This window comes from Sodiomyces alcalophilus, assembly GCF_042370955.1.
Source record: "Sodiomyces alcalophilus JCM 7366 unplaced genomic scaffold ACRALscaffold_6, whole genome shotgun sequence".
Classification (NCBI taxonomy): Eukaryota; Fungi; Ascomycota; class Sordariomycetes; order Glomerellales; family Plectosphaerellaceae; genus Sodiomyces; species Sodiomyces alcalophilus.
In genome coordinates, this window is record NW_027263537.1 from 27,492 (window position 1) to 43,114 (window position 15,623).

The 15,623-nt window shown below is 45.5% G+C and overlaps 5 protein-coding genes across 5 annotated transcripts; 4 read left to right on the top strand and 1 right to left on the bottom strand.

The window, feature by feature from the left end:
- Nucleotides 1-840: 840 nt before the first annotated feature.
- On the top strand, nucleotides 841-2,528 carry ACRALDRAFT_2109101 (uncharacterized protein; the record flags this gene model as incomplete). The annotated part of the gene is made up of 2 exons (XM_071023402.1): nucleotides 841-1,383; nucleotides 1,485-2,528. 2 exons carry the CDS (start codon nucleotides 841-843, stop codon nucleotides 2,526-2,528), a joined length of 1,587 nt encoding a protein of 528 aa, XP_070872883.1.
- A 591-nt stretch (nucleotides 2,529-3,119) lies between these two features.
- On the top strand, nucleotides 3,120-4,028 carry ACRALDRAFT_1069812 (uncharacterized protein; the record flags this gene model as incomplete). The annotated part of the gene is made up of 1 exon (XM_071017704.1): nucleotides 3,120-4,028. The coding sequence occupies one exon, from the start codon at nucleotides 3,120-3,122 to the stop codon at nucleotides 4,026-4,028; it is 909 nt and encodes a 302-aa protein (XP_070872884.1).
- Nucleotides 4,029-4,244: 216 nt separating this feature from the next.
- On the bottom strand, nucleotides 4,245-6,404 carry ACRALDRAFT_2124486 (uncharacterized protein; the record flags this gene model as incomplete). Its single annotated transcript, XM_071023883.1, has 3 exons — nucleotides 4,245-4,585; nucleotides 4,647-6,256; nucleotides 6,297-6,404. The coding sequence occupies 3 exons, from the start codon at nucleotides 6,402-6,404 to the stop codon at nucleotides 4,393-4,395; spliced, it is 1,911 nt and encodes a 636-aa protein (XP_070872885.1). The 3' UTR covers nucleotides 4,245-4,392.
- A 297-nt stretch (nucleotides 6,405-6,701) lies between these two features.
- ACRALDRAFT_1069814 (uncharacterized protein) lies at nucleotides 6,702-7,501 on the top strand (the record flags this gene model as incomplete). The annotated part of the gene is made up of 5 exons (XM_071017705.1): nucleotides 6,702-6,759; nucleotides 6,903-7,096; nucleotides 7,216-7,234; nucleotides 7,321-7,406; nucleotides 7,460-7,501. 5 exons carry the CDS (start codon nucleotides 6,702-6,704, stop codon nucleotides 7,499-7,501), a joined length of 399 nt encoding a protein of 132 aa, XP_070872886.1.
- Nucleotides 7,502-7,587: 86 nt separating this feature from the next.
- Nucleotides 7,588-8,928, top strand: ACRALDRAFT_1049417 (uncharacterized protein). The gene is made up of 3 exons (XM_071015597.1): nucleotides 7,588-7,786; nucleotides 7,846-8,034; nucleotides 8,097-8,928. Exons 1-3 carry the CDS (start codon nucleotides 7,634-7,636, stop codon nucleotides 8,385-8,387), a joined length of 633 nt encoding a protein of 210 aa, XP_070872887.1. The 5' UTR covers nucleotides 7,588-7,633; the 3' UTR covers nucleotides 8,388-8,928.
- Nucleotides 8,929-15,623: the final 6,695 nt, after the last annotated feature.

Consider the following 15,623-nt stretch of genomic DNA (forward strand, 5'->3'; position numbering starts at 1 on the left):
TTGCGCCTTCCGGAAATTCTTCTACCTATGCGCCTTCCGGAAATTCTTCTACCTAGTTACGCAGTCCGCCATTCGTACGAAGTAATAAGCGTCTACTCAAATCACCCGAGTCCCGACATACAACGCTCTTCGTGACCCGTCCCAACTTGCCTCTGTGAATGTTTAGGCTTTTTCAATACCGATAACCGGAAACGAACATGTAGCGTTCTGATTTAGGTACCGGTATACCGCTATTCCAATATTGACAAGGTAGCTACTTCGTACATACGAAGTAGGAAGACAGAGACATGCCCCGCCATCTTCCCATCCTCCTATCTTCCCGCCTCCCATCCTCTCTTGGAATCCGACTTCGCAATGCCGCTTTTATATCGTCCGGATCGGGATCGCATCCTTCAGGGCGGCAAATATTTCCCTGGGTCCCGAACAGTACTCTAGGTGCCGGGCAATACAAAGTATGTACACGCGTACACACTGATGATTTACGTTGTACGAATATGCCATTTTAACCCGGGTACCTACTTCGTTATCTTAAATGATTACCTAATACCTTAGGCGATGGTCGGACGGACCCAAATAGGTACCTAACCTAGCTCTGCAATGTACACTATTTCGTACCTACCTAGGTACCTTAGACTTCGCAAGTTGCTGGTTAGTAACGCTCGCTTTCCATCGACTGATCAGTGCGCAAACCCGAACGTAATTGACGACTTTTTGGTTCCTGTTTTCCTTCCCTGTCTTGCTGTCTCTAACCAGTCATCATGCGTCGTCTAAATCAATAGCCATCAATTCTCCGACGTCCTGGCCTTCGAATCCATCCGTCCCCGGTGAATTCCATTCAACATGACGTCCTCCCCTCATGATCCCAGCAACCGAAGCGTAGCGTCCTCGACTTCGGCAGGCCGAGACTCATTAACGGAATCCGCCCACCGCTACTACGCTTCCGCTGCCGACAGCATACCGGTCGAGACGCTGGTAGAACATCTCCTAGCAGCGAAACGCTCTCTCTCATCCATGCAGCATGTGCTCCGCGCCAACGACCTGGCGACGAAGGCTCGGCGGTTGCACGAAGAGGCAGCTCTTCTTTGTGCCCAAACACAGTTCCTACGACGGGCTATTGTGCGGCAGACGGCCAATCTGATGCGCGTCCGACGCGGATTGAAACGGACCTACGATGCTGGGAAATATGACTTTGGCTCCTTGGTCAAAACCATGGACACTGCCAACGAAAGGTTGCAAGCCACCATGGAAATGCTTCGGGATACGCGGGTAGAAGCTGTCTTCCGGCCGCCTGGAGAAGAGCCTAGGAATTTAATGGATTTTGTCGACGAGCGGAGCGTACATGATATGGTGGAAGCTTTGAAGAATTCCCTCGGAGAATTGCAGGTAAAGCCCCAGTCCCCTCTTTCTTCCCCCTTGCTTCCCCTTGCTACTTGTACTCGCTCAGTTGGGGAGCTCTGCTTGACGCCCTATCTCAGGTCATCCAGACATCTTTCGACGATGATCTTCTCCGCTTCGACGACGACCTCCGCGCGCTGAATAAGTCCATCGCCACATTACCCGTCGTCTCCTCAAACTCTGCCTCGACTTCGCATAACCCGATCCCCGAACTCCTACTGTCCCTCGTCGACCATTCCCATAGCATGGCCGAACTTCTCACGTCATTGACACAACACTTTGATCTCTGCGTCACTGCGGTTCGGACTACTGAAGGTGGCGCCGACCTCGCACGCCGTCGAGCGGCCGAAGTGACACATTGGGAAGCATCCGGGGGGGAGGCCGCAGGTGGTGCTGGGCCCGAGGATGGCGGCGATGTCGTATCCATATCGGGCGTGATGGCCGATCAAGAAGCACACATGTCGAATCTGGAGCCGATCACATCGCAAGATAGGGCCGATATGTTCTCGGTGGTGGTTAGTGATGCGGCTGAGGTGGACGGCGTGGTTCAGGAAATCAACGAACGCCTGCGCGCGGCGGAGGGCGACTTCTCCGCACTGGAGGAGCAGACATCACGGATTAAGGCAGCCTACGTGGACACAGTCAAAGCACTCCGGGTGCTGGAGGACGTGGGCGCGCGCCTGGCGAGTTACGTGGCTGCTGAGGCCGAATTTCTGCAGCGGTGGGCGTACGAGCGACAGGCCATTTACGATAAGCTTGGAGGAATGGACCAACTCCGGGACTTTTATGAGCGCTACTCAGGTGCCTATGACAGCCTGTTGCTCGAAGTGGAGAGACGGCGGCTAGTAGAGGACAAGATCCATAATATCTGGCGCAAGGCCAAGGAGAGTGTGGACAAACTGGTGGAAGCTGACCGAAGTGAGCGCGAAGGGTTCCGACAAGACGTCGGCGAGTACATCCCGACGGATTTATGGCCTGGCATGGACAGAGGAATGAAAGTCTGGGAACTAGTCTTGACGACCCAGGGACTCGGCAAACTTGACGAGGAGATAGGGGCACAAAACAACACACCTACCCTCGATAGTCGAGTGATTGAGGCCGCGCGGGACAGGCTGGAACGAAATCAGCGATGATATTGAAAGCCTAACACATCGAGATCTGGGACCATTTCTGGTAAGTCGCGGAATAGGCGGGCTTTGTGGCGAGATGTACTGCGCCTTCACTCAAATCCCCGGACATTGCACGTCGGTCAACCTGCCTTCTCTCTCGCCTGAGTTGCATACCTGACCGAAGGTCGACGTCCTCCGGAATCACGACATGTGCAAGCTGACCATCTAGGCATGTCGTCTATGTTCTGATACCTTGCAACGAATGTCTACGGGAAAATCCCCTGGACTTGGGACAAACACCCTCAGTACTTTCCCTTGCAGTACCGGGAGCGGCGGGTCTAAGGTGTGCTGTCTTCAATTCTTTCATGCCACGCAAGACATCTGGCTCCTACATTCTCCGGATTATGTTTAAGCGGACTAGGAGGAGCCTGCGAGAAGACGAGAGCAAAGACGCGCCCCTTCTACAGGTTGATCACCCTCACGTTTAAATACCTGTTGATCTGGCCACCAGGCCACGCCAGATTCCGTCGTGACATGGCCATGCACATATAGTAACAAATTCGACATTTTTCCCAAGTCTCTTGGGATTGTGCAACCCAGATCCGATCAATCAATATGCCTCCCCTCCATGGGACCGTCAAAGACTGCACCAACAAGGTCGTTCCTTCTCTATTCTTCCTTGTCGTTGTCGGCTGCATTACGGTCGTCCTAGCTTATTCAAACGGCATCCAAGAGCCTGTTCCCAGAGATGTCACTGCAGGTCTCACTGCCACCCTGGGCATCCTCGTCTTCCTCTTCGCCCTGGGCCGCGGATACCTCTACCTCCAGCCCTCGCCCATAGGGCATGACCTTGAACAAGGCACAGACCGGTTGCATCAGACCGTTGTACCATTGGCGCTTCAAACGGGGCAAATACACTCCCCTGTCCAGGCGCCGCAGTCTCGTCAAAGTCAAGTGAAAGGTTACGAGACTGGCGGGTCGCCCTCGAACTCTTCGGATAGCAACAGAATTACAGTCACCCATCCGGCCCCTGGTGACCATATTGTTTCGCCCGCTGATCACATGGATCTGGACAGTCAAGACACCATAGTACCACCAGCTCAGACCAGTCACCGCCATTCCCACGGATACGAGAATCGAGCCACCTTCGAGACGCCCACACGGATTCCGCGTCGCCCAGCTGCCGTACATAACGCTGGGGTCGGCGGCCGCGCGCATAGTCAGAACCAACCACAAAGACATCAGCTCCGATACAGCAGCATTGGGACTGCTGAGGATGCCCTGGGTATATTACCATCAACCTGGGGCCAGCAACATATCACCGTCAGCCATCCTTCGAAGTCAGTTACAAAACCCTCTTTGAATTCGTCCCAGGGCCGGCAAGATTTCCTCAGACGTTCTAGGGTTAGAAACTCCAATGGGCAGGAGGGCATGGTGCAAGGAAGACATCAGGTGTTGGAACAGCCGGTAGTTAGTGAAGACGACCTGGGAGATTCAACGCCAGCAAGGCAGAATGAGAACTAATACAATAACACATTCCCGCAGATGAGATCTGATACTTCCCTCTCTGTCCTGTACCGGTGATCAGGGGTCAAGGAACGAGGAACAAAAAATGCTTGGCAACTTGGCTATTCCAACGAAAGCCACCGTCTGGATGGACCCCGGTTTCGCCCGCAGCTTTACGTTTTCCGAGAAGCCCATCAATTCCGTTGGGCACGACCGTCGACAATCAGAGACGTAGTTCGCTTTTGTTCCTCACTGGTTTGGACGTCACTTGTATGCGCTAGATGACTTTTGACCATTACTCTAAAAGAGGATACATTGGAGGAACTCGCTCAAGGAAGACATGTCCCTACGTACCAAAAAGGCTATGACCCTTTACGCCGATTCAGAATCCCTTAATGATGTCCCAAAACGAACCTGGAACTTTCTTCCCCTCTGGCTCAGGCGGAGAAACTATCACTGTATCCCAGACTTCTCTTCCGTCAATAAAGAGACGATAGGTCAAGGTACTCTGATGGCCATCCTCATGATTCTCGATCGTGAGAGCTCCAAACTTGGAGTTACCAGAATGAATGTACCTATTTGTCCTTGTTAGCTAGGACCCATGAAGACGAGCGTTTGGGGGCAACGGGAACCAACTTGATGCCGACATCCTCGTCGTCATATTGCCTGTATGTTGGAATCGGCGAGGAAAACTGGTTCAGGGGGCTGCACGAAAACTCATGGGGAGCAGCGCTTTCGGGCCAACGGCCATCTGTCGGAGGTGGAAATTTCGTGGCCGCGAACTCGTGCCGGTCACCCGAGACTATGACAACGCCAATGCCTCGAGTGCCTGCATCCCACATTGCTTCCAGGACTTTCCGCCTCTCCGACAGGAACCCTCCCCAGGTATCTTTCGTATTAACCGGCCAGTTCTTCGTCAAGGGCACGGAAGACGCAATTATTTTCCACTTGACGCCTTTCGGCTCCGGCCGCTTGAGCCACGCGAGGAAGTCTTCTAGCTGCTGAGCACCGAGCATGGTCTTGTTCGGACTATCGAAAGGTTCGTCGTTGTCTGAGCGGTAGGTCCTGGTATCCAGAAGAAAGAAGCTCGCCGGTCCCTGGGTAAACTCGAAGTAAGTGGCCCCTTCCCTCCGCAGGTTCATACTACCGGCGGTCATAGCCGGTGGAGGGTTTGCCGACATTTGATAATGATGCCAAGGCTCAACGGCAGCTTCGTAAACACCAGTGGTGTTGGCCGACCAGTCGTTGGCAATCTCATGATCATCCAAGACATGGATCCAGCTGAGGTTCTGGGCGGCAGCTGCCCAGTCTGGGGACGCATACACATGCCGGTACTTCTGACGGTAGTCCTCAGTCGACAAGCCGAGGCGTCGAGGAACGTCGATATAAATGAAATCGCCAAGGAAGAGCATAAACTGGGCCTGAAGGTCTGGCAGCAGCCTCGCAAGGTGACGTAGGCCGGGAATTGCCAGCGGGCTGTCCATTGGATTGTAGGGAAAGCGCGGAAGAATGCAAGACGTGGATAAGAAGGTAAACTTTCCACCAAAGCGACCCGGCATGAGGCCGGGCTTTGGCGGGGCGACAAATTCGCCTGAGTGGTTATTCGATGTCCTCCATTCGTAGATGTGTTGTTCAGAGTGTTTCAACGGCACAGTTATGACGGCCGTGTGGTCGGTCGAATTGTCTGTCCAACGGATGCTGCCCCTGCTGTGCCAGAGAGTGCTGTCGAGTGGGCCCCTTTGAACGTCCTTGGTGTGCAGTTCGAGCGTAATCGGCATCTTGGCCTGATCTGGCTCCCGAACCACAAACTTCGCTTCGGTGGGGGAGACGTATCCCAAGCGCACGAACGACAAATCATTGCCTGGGTAGAAGTATCTGGTCCGGAATAAAACGTCGGTGACCATGGCGACCAGCGCAAGGTTGATTAGGAAGGTCAACAAGGACATAAAAGGACGTTTGCGGTCCGGAGCGCCGGTGAGCAGCGCAGCCCATGGCCTCAGAGACTTTTCACGCATAACTATAGTTTCATCCACTTCAACTTCAGACTCCACGAGCGCAGGTCTGTCCGGCCGAGAGATGGTCGCAGGAGCTGTAATATCCTGCATCTCTTCAGTTCGAGTCGTCTGCTTTACCTTAATATCAACTTCATCGCTGACGACTTCGTAAGTTGGGCCTCTCAGGTACGCAGAAACGAACGACGGAACATATAGGGCGAAGAGAGTGTATATGGTCAGCGACAGGGCAGGCTGCTTAGTGGTCAACTTGCGATTCTGAATAGTTCCAGACGGAATGGAAGCTAAAACGTACAGGGCCTGCAACCCATCGGAAGAAGATGTACGAGAGTATCCTAATGCCAACCGAAGAATACTTCGCTATCCTCGCCTGGACCGCCATGTCGATTGTCCCAGGATGGGCGCGTCAAAGTTGGCTTGGCGAAGTCGAGTTCAATCCAGGAGACAATTAACCACAATAGAGCTGGCTCGGCTGTGTAGTCAAGGATGGAAACATGAGGCCAGCATTTGAACTGAATGGACTGGGAGACAACCCAGATAAAAAGGAGCGACGAGGGAAGAAACCAAAAGCGAAAGCTGAGGTACTCCAAGTCGTAATCATTCCTACATCATACAGTACCCATACCGGACCCGCTACTTTTCTACAAGTACCTACACCAGGTGTTCATCTATCAACAAAATGCACGGGCCATTTCCCCAGAAGTTACGAATTGCCCTATGCACACTGCTGGGATGCCGTACGAAGTGCTGGATCTACACGTGGTATAAGAAAGGGCGCTGCGCCTTTTTTGTCCTACGGGGTGGCCGGAGTTCAGCTGCCACTCAACTCGCAGTTCTAGTAACCGAACACATGCTGGAGACGTTCTCACTCTTCTGACAGCCTTCTCTCCTACATTCGCCTGGGCCAGCACAGTCAAAGGGGCAGCCCATTCTCCGAGAGACGAAAGCAACAAGGGCGTCGTGGTCCGAAATCACACCGACGAGATATTCGTACTTCGTACACTCGAGACCGGCTGGATAGCACCATACCACAGAGACCACCCGCGAGAGAGACATGACTGGGCCCAGGCTGCGGTCAGTTGAACTACCTAGGTATGCCGAAGCTAACGCCGCGACTCTCCGGGAGATATACGAAGGTAACAAGCTTGGGTTAGAACAGGGAAGAATGACATCTTCACGTTCCAATAGTGTAGATCCCGTACTCATCACCATGTACGTTGTACTACCCAGGGAAATTGTGCCCCTGACCTCGGCCGAAATAATCTTTAATTGATGATCCTGTGACTTACGAAGTATAGGCCAAGCTGGTCCACGCCAGCTCTGGCAGCTCGGAGAAAATAAGAAGTCACTGCAAATTACGTTGTACAACGTACCTCGTCATATGGTAGGTACCTGCCGTGTAGTGGGACCAACGCTCTACACTATAAACTGTAATAGTGTACGAGTACCTACGGTAACTTTCTGACTGAACCTGATTAAAGTTGATAACGGTGACCTCGGATAAACAATTCGCCGGCCCAAATGCTATTCGCGACCGTGGCCCCTTCACAAGAGCTCCCTGGTCTCAGAGACCAACGATCAACACATGATATTACCTGTCCATCGACAAACATGAGGCTGACCGCTTTTACCTGCGGGCTTCTTGCCTGTCTAGTCAATCAAGTGGCGGCGACAGCATTGACGTACAAGCTGGGCGCCTCAGAGAAGGCCTGTTTCTACGCGACCACCGTCAAGCCTGAGGAGAAGATCGCCTTCTACTTTGCTGTGAGTTAAACAATATTTTCACATCCTCCACCAGGTAGCTGATGCTTCTTCCCTACCAGGTTCAATCGGGCGGATCATTCGATGTCGATTATACTGTTACAGGGCCCCATGGAAAGGTTATCCTTGACGGCGAAAAGGACAGGCAAGGTGATTTTGTTTTCACTGGCATCGAACAAGGCGAATACGAGTTCTGCTTCAACAATGAAATGAGTACCTTCGCCGAAAAATACGTCGACTTCGAAATCACAGTATAGTCGCCGTCCCGGTCCCTTGCTAGTGTCCTCTGAATTTACCCTAATGTTTGTCATAGGTTGAGAGCGATAAGCGCGCCGAACTGCCCTCGAAGCAAGGTACCTCACCCGAACAAACGACTGTGCTCGAGGAATCTGTCTTCAAGCTCTCCAGCAGACTCTCTACCATCTCTAGAGGTCAGAAGTACTTTCGCACGAGGGAAAACCGCAACTTTGCCACTGTCCGAAGCACCGAGTACAGGATTATCAATTTCAGCATGATCCAGTGCATTCTCATTGCTTTGATGGGAGGGTTACAGGTCTTTGTTGTCCGATTCTTCTTCCAAGGTGCGCGCAAGGGCTACGTATAGCGGTTTGCCTTGGTACCCTCCGTGGTTCTCGGTTATGTTGGCGCGAGCGGAATGGGAAAAGGAACGAGTCGATAAATGGGGATGGTACACCGGACCGACGCAGATTCTCTTTAATTCAAAAGGGGCCTGCACCTACAGCCTAGCCAGATCCATTGATCGGGGCATCTCAGCATGTCCATGGCTTTGAACCTCTCATCATTGAGTGCCAAACGCCCATGTGGTACCGCGGAAGGATGAGCTGTCGCAGGATATCATAGAGAAGGCATCACTGCCAAGACAACTTTACAGACTACCGATCCGTGATTCAGAAGAGCCGAAGATAACAAATAAGAACAGACGCCCAGTCGACCTGACCGGACCGTACGACGCCTTACAACTACGTCGTAGCAGACTCTTCGCCCCGACTTGCGAAGTTCGGTTTCCGCATCCACGGGTATATTAGCAATAAACCATTTTCTGGCTTGTCTCCACATGAACCGTTGCTAGTGTTTGTTCTCGCCTCGACTGCCGCTCCGTCTTAGTAGAAGCATAATGAGTTAGTTGTCTGTCGTGGTCAAAAAATTGGGTTTCTACTTCTAATACCAAATGTACACTACGAAGTTATATCAATCTATCCGTATATCAATCTTGGAAGCCCCATTCGTACGAATATATAGTGGGTAAGCATTAATGACGAGTAGTTTCTTAGCCACCTACGCGCGTTACCTACTCATCACTTTTGCTTACTCACGGTACTGTATGGTTCCTCGCCACTTGGTAATCACAAGATTTGTGGATGCGTACTGAGATAATCGTCTGCTTCAGTGATAGATTTGTTGGTTGATTAAGGAAAAACTAACTAGGCTACGCTAACCGCGTAATTCCTATACCTTAAGTGGCCTACCTAGGGTAGGTCACGTGACCTACCCAACAACCTACCGGACTTAATAATAGCTTAACCCTAAGCCTAAATACCAACTACTATAACAAAAATAACCCTTTTTTCGAAGCCTTATTATAACCTATAGGATATAACCTTATATATCGCGAACTCGATCTTAAATATTCTTATCCTTCCTTTATTCCCCTTTCTCTAGCTTATACATATAGTAAGTTAGGGATACCTTTAAATCTAGCATTTTCTTTCCTTCTCCGCTTACTGCTTTTATCGTCTTTAGGTCTAGCCTTTCCGATATAATATCCTACGAATATTCGATTAAATAAGGCGGTCTTAGGATTACCGGCTTTAGGTAGTTCGAATATATCTTTCTATATTATTCTCTGGTTATTCCACTTAGCAGTCCGTCTAACTAAGTAGAAACCCACCACGAAGAATCCGATACTCGTTAATATAGATAAAACGGTCCTAACTATATCGGGAGAAACTTAGATATCGATTTTCCCTACTTATCCGCGAGCTCCTAAATATAAGTTCCCTCCTATATCTACGCTCGGGTTCCTAAGAGGGGTATTTTATTATATTCTAAGAGTCTAGCGTTAAAACAGTAAATCCTCTTATATCTCTCTCCTTAACTTTCCGTTACTAAATCTAAGGCGGTATAATAACGTAACCCGTCTAAATTTAGCGTAGATTCTAGTGGTTTATCTAGGTTAAGTACTACGGGTAATAGTCTTCCTTTATAATAATATCGGCGTAATACAGTTATTATAATGCCTTTACTATTATCCCGGAGTTCCTAGGCTTATATAATATCCTTATCCTCTTCTACTACGTCGTTACCGTATAATAGAATAAATCCTAATATTACCTCTAATAAAGATATCCCTAGTAACGCTATACTTCTCGCGTTTATCTTCTAAGCTATATTAGGGATTTCTATATACTACCTAGTTATATTTCCTTTACTTATACCATCTAGTGATATTACCACTATGTATTTCCTTATCTATACCTTTACTAATTTCACCGCGTTCTCGGGGAGCCCCGTGGAGCCTAGGTAAGATACCGGGCCGAAAATTATATAAGTACTATAATACCGCGAAACAGCCTCTATAAAGGTATTCTAAAAGTATAAACTATTATCGGAATAGAAGAACTTTAGCTACCTGAAAACCAGGGCTATACGGTCTCGTAAAGCTAAGTATACCGTTTAGGCATCCGCCTTTAATATCGGGTATAATAGTATAAATCTTATTATATAATCAATTAATACCAGGATATATTTATATCCTTCCGATAAGAATAGGTTAATCGGCCCTATAAAATCTATTCCGACTAACTTAAATAGGCAGGATATAACGACTTTCCCCGGTAATAGCTTAGGGATCCTCGGTCCGGTTTACTAGCAGATTACGTATAAACGCACGTAATCTATTAAATCCTTAACGCGATTAGGCTAAAAATATCTGCCCTTAAGATTCACTAACACGATCTTAATACCATAGTAACCTCCGTTATCGTAAAATCGATATAGCACTTTGGGTATATCCTATACCGGGATATATAGCGCTAATAATTCGTCCTTCTTAATTTTATATAAGTGAATACCGTAAATATAATACTTCTCGCTTATATATCGTATTAGTCTCTTCTTAGCTCTCTTTTCGTTCTTATAGCTTATTAGTCCTAGAATAATACGGCGCACTATCGTGCTATACTAGTCTTCTAGTTCCTGGTATTCTAAGAGGTTTCTTAGAAGCTCCTATTATATCTTTATAGAAACTTCGGTATATATCTCTATCGCCCTTAAAGGTATCGACTATCGTTTTAATTCTTTTACTATTATCGGCGAGAGGTTATATAAAATTCCTAGGACAGGGCATTCCTCCGTTCTTAGTCTTATCATCCCTATCTCCCCGCCCGACTTTAAAAAAAGACGCTTAACCCGAGCGCGCACCAGGATATTCAGTTTTCCCTCGACAAGTAAGAACTCCGGGGCCTCTTATCGCTATACTATCTATAGTTCGTCTTATATATAAATCGGCATTCTGCTTAGCCCGTCTACCACTTTTATAATCTTCTATATATTCGGCTAGTAAAGATAATAATAGTAAAATTCGGTTAGTTTCTTAATCTATTTTAAAAGCTTCCTATAGACTTTAGTAACCTTATTTATCGACTATATAATACTTAGGTAGTCCGAGTAAACTATAATAGTATACGGACTTCCTAGAGTTAACTATTAGGTTTCCTATAAAGCCCTTAGTATAGCTAAGGTCTCCTTTTTAGGTATCGAGTACCTGCGTTCCGTTTCTCAAGCCTAAACGATATAAACTAGATAACGCGGACCGCGTCCTATATCTTATCGGTGATTTCCGAGCCCGGCGGTCGGTCTTCTATCCATATTAGGATAGCGCCGAGGCTATAATTAGAAGCATCCGCTAATAAGTGAAATTATATACCGTCCACGGCTCTAAAAACGATATTCTACTAAACCGCCCCGTATAAGTCCTATAATGCTTTTACTTACTCTAGTCCCTAAGCCGGGACCAGTCTTCGAACCGTCTCCTTATAAATACTCGGTTTTCCTAGTAGCGTTAGTATCGGTTTTATCTCCTAAAATACCGATTTAATAATATCCTCTAGACTAGCCCGTCCAGGAATATACTTATAAAAGGGGGGGGTGCATCAGAGCAAAGGTTATACCTCTTCCTATATAGTTAGAGGCGTTTATATAAATCTCCTAGCGAAATCTAAGAACTTATCCCTGTGTTTATAACCCGGTCGAATCTTTCCGTTATAAATATAAGTCCTTACCGGGTCTAGATAGTCTAGAAAGAAGTGATATTTCTTTAGGGCCAGCCCGATAGGTCCCTATATAATTCTAGGAAAGTAATATACCTAAAGGTATATAAAGTAAGTAAAGAAATCCTTACTCCCTATATTATAGTCGTCTATATAGATAAAAAGGTTAGATTCTAGCTCCTTTATATAACCTAGGATCGACGGGTAGTAGTTTTCGTCTTCTATAATATCTCCGAATACCAGGTCTCTAAATCTAGCGTATATACTAGGTAATCCCGAAAGGCCTTAAGGTATTCGATTATAATACTATACTCTATTAGGTCCTATAACTATAAAGAGCTATCTTATTTCGGGATATAATTATATTCCCTAAAACCCGTTAAAGGCGTCGTAGCTCGAGTACACTAATAGCCGGCCCTAGTATACCGAATCTAGGTCGGTCTTAAGGTTATAATATAGGTACGAAGGTCGTTATAAAACCAGGTTAAAAATTCTAAAGTCGTGAACCACTCTAAATATATCTTAGGCGTAAGGCTTTAACAGGAAAAGTGTCTAGGTAACCTAAGGCGCTCGAATCGCCTTAGATAAAATCCCGGCCCTCTTTATTTACGGTATCGCCACTTTTACGAAATCTCTTTATTATCTTCCGTATCTTTAATATCGCTATCGGGCAGGGGGCTTCGTATCTTCTTTTAGAACGATTTCGTGTTAAAGTCTCTCCGTGACCTTAATATTATCTAATATTATTATAAACGCGTCCCTATAAGTATATAAGAGGATTTTTACTATATTTCTTTTCTTTATTATACTTACTATATTCCTAATTTCGATATTCGATGCCTCGAACTATTCTTCCACTTTAGATAGCGGAATATCTGCTAATTTTCGAAATATATAAAGAAAATCGTATCGGTAGGGGGACCCCTTAATTTCTAAAAACCCTATATAAATCGGAATTTCCCTTTAAGGTATTAGATTTATATAGTGATACTCGGGTAATAGTCCGGGTATACTCGATATTACCGCTAGTAAAAGTACCTTTCCTTATTACTGCGATATTAAATATTCCTAACTTTTATTTTTATTAGATATTTCCTTATTCTGATTATCTATAGAAACCTATAATAGGTAATCCTTTATCGTAAAAGCTCGGGCATACTTAGCTATAGATATATAGTCTATTTCTCCTCCCGCGATCACGGAAATTAGCCGCTCGCGCGATAATATCGGAGGGTATTCTAATAGGTCTATTTCCCGCTATTCCCGTATCTTACCCTATTTTCCTGCTCCTATAGCGGCTAAAATAGCCTATTTTTATCTTTCTCCCTAACTCTATAATAATTAGGAGTCCGGTTTTTTCGTTAAGGAGTCTTATTCCGCTTTAAAAGCGGCGTTTACCTATACTAATACCGTTATATTTCTAAGATCGTTAATCTATTCGTTTAGCGAGCGTATTAGGTATATAAGGTCTATATCTAGGGAATAATCGTTTATTTCTTAATAAGATTCCTTATTACCCGAGGATTTAGCTACGGTATCCGCTAACTTTATCCTATAATAAGAGTATTTATCTCGGCTTATCCGAGTTATCACGATATCTAATATTATATCTTATAAAAGAAAAATATATTATTAATGCTTATGGTATCTTTAATAAGCGTCTTCACGGTAAAATCTCTTATAAAAAAAAGAATAATAATTCTCTACTCTAATAATAATAATAATTCCGTTAAGTTAAGCTCGAGTCCTTTCTAGAGCTCCTAAGTATATTCTCCTTCTTAAACTCTATTAGGTTACCTATTCCTTCCTACCCTTTTTTTCTAAAATATATATAAGTTAGGTATCTCCTCCTTTTTCCTTTTTTCTTTTTCCGATAACTTATACCCGATTTTTCCTGCCCGACTTATTCCTAGAAATATTCCGGGCCTGATTTTCCCTGCTCTTTATATAAGCCTATATTTCCCCCTTCTTACTAGTTAATAATTTATAGGCTTTTCTATTTCGCTAGCAGCCCTTTACGCCCCGCTACTAATATTTCCTTTAGTTATCTTAGGATCTCGTTATCTTATTTATCGCTAGAGTCTTTATCTTCTATATCGTCCTATTCCTATCGGTTCTCTATTATCTCTAGTATAATCCGATCGTATTTAGCTAAGTGGTTTTCGGTTCTTTTCGACTAGGTATAGTCGGGTTTCGCGTAGTAGTACTTTAGGCTCGGATAAATAGGAACTTCTTCGCTATATCTGTTTATACCCCTTACCGTTAAACTTTTATTATAGTAATTAACGATTACCTATATTCTTCGGTGCTACTATTTTCCTAATAGAATATCCTATTCCTCTATATCCCTAAGAATAAAAGCTTAGATTATACTAAGCACTCCGCTAATAATTAACCTAAGGAAATAAAAATCCGTGATAGGGAGCACCTCGTTATCTACTAATTTTACTATACATAGGGTCTCTAGTTTTCGAATTAAGAACCTATTCTTTATAATAAATAAACGGCTAGCTACTTTTATCGTGGAGCCGGAATCCAGAAGCAGTATATCCGAGTAAATATCTTCTACCTAAGCGAAAATATAGGCTAGTATATTTAGAACACCCTTATCTATACCGAATATATTATCTTTAGGTTTTACTATATATCGTGGTATTCCGTCCTCCTCGTATCCTAAGCGTTATACCGTTATATAAGAAATCCTTTTATAAAGTTAGATACTCGGATCCTTAATCGCCTACACGGCTATAATTATATTCGTCGCTCTTTTCTTTACCCGGGTTTTATTTACTTCTCCCCGACTATCCCCGGGTCTTATCCTAGTCTAAATTATATAATATACCTCCGCCCTTATTAACGGGAAGACCTAAAAAAGTTATATTATATTTATAGACACTTACTAGTTTAAGAGAAAATCCGTTATTAAGAACGGAGTTATTCCCGAAACTTTTATTCCGCGAATAGATTTTAGTCCTTAAAATATATCTTTATCGGTACGCTATAGTATATTCTTATCCGTCTACTAAGGTATATCCCTATCTATTTACTATATCGAATCCCCTCTTAGTATACCTTTATTATATTCGGGTACGTTCCTATCCCTAAAGCGTGGGATCGATTTCCTTATCTCCGATACACCTATAGGTAAAGGCGGTCGGTTCTCCTTACCTACCAGGGAATCGTATTCTATAAGAAGGGGACAGGGTAACGGGGCTTAAGTAGGTTTAGCCCTAGGATCGATATCGCTATAACTTTCCTCCTTTTCCCTTTATCTTTTACTCGCTAAAATATCCTAGATTTCCGGGTAATTTTCGATACCTAGGAATATCGCTAAAAGTTTATCCTCCCGTCTATATATATTTATAACTTATTCCCGGCTCCCCTTACTAGTTATTTTTTAATTATATCCGGCTAAAGGGATTTTATATAGCCTATCTATTAATATCGTATAGTATATTCCACCTATATCCTTATAAGGTTTTAGTTCCTTTACCCGCGATTACTTACTATATATCTAGTTAATATTCCGTAGGAGGATATACACTAGAATC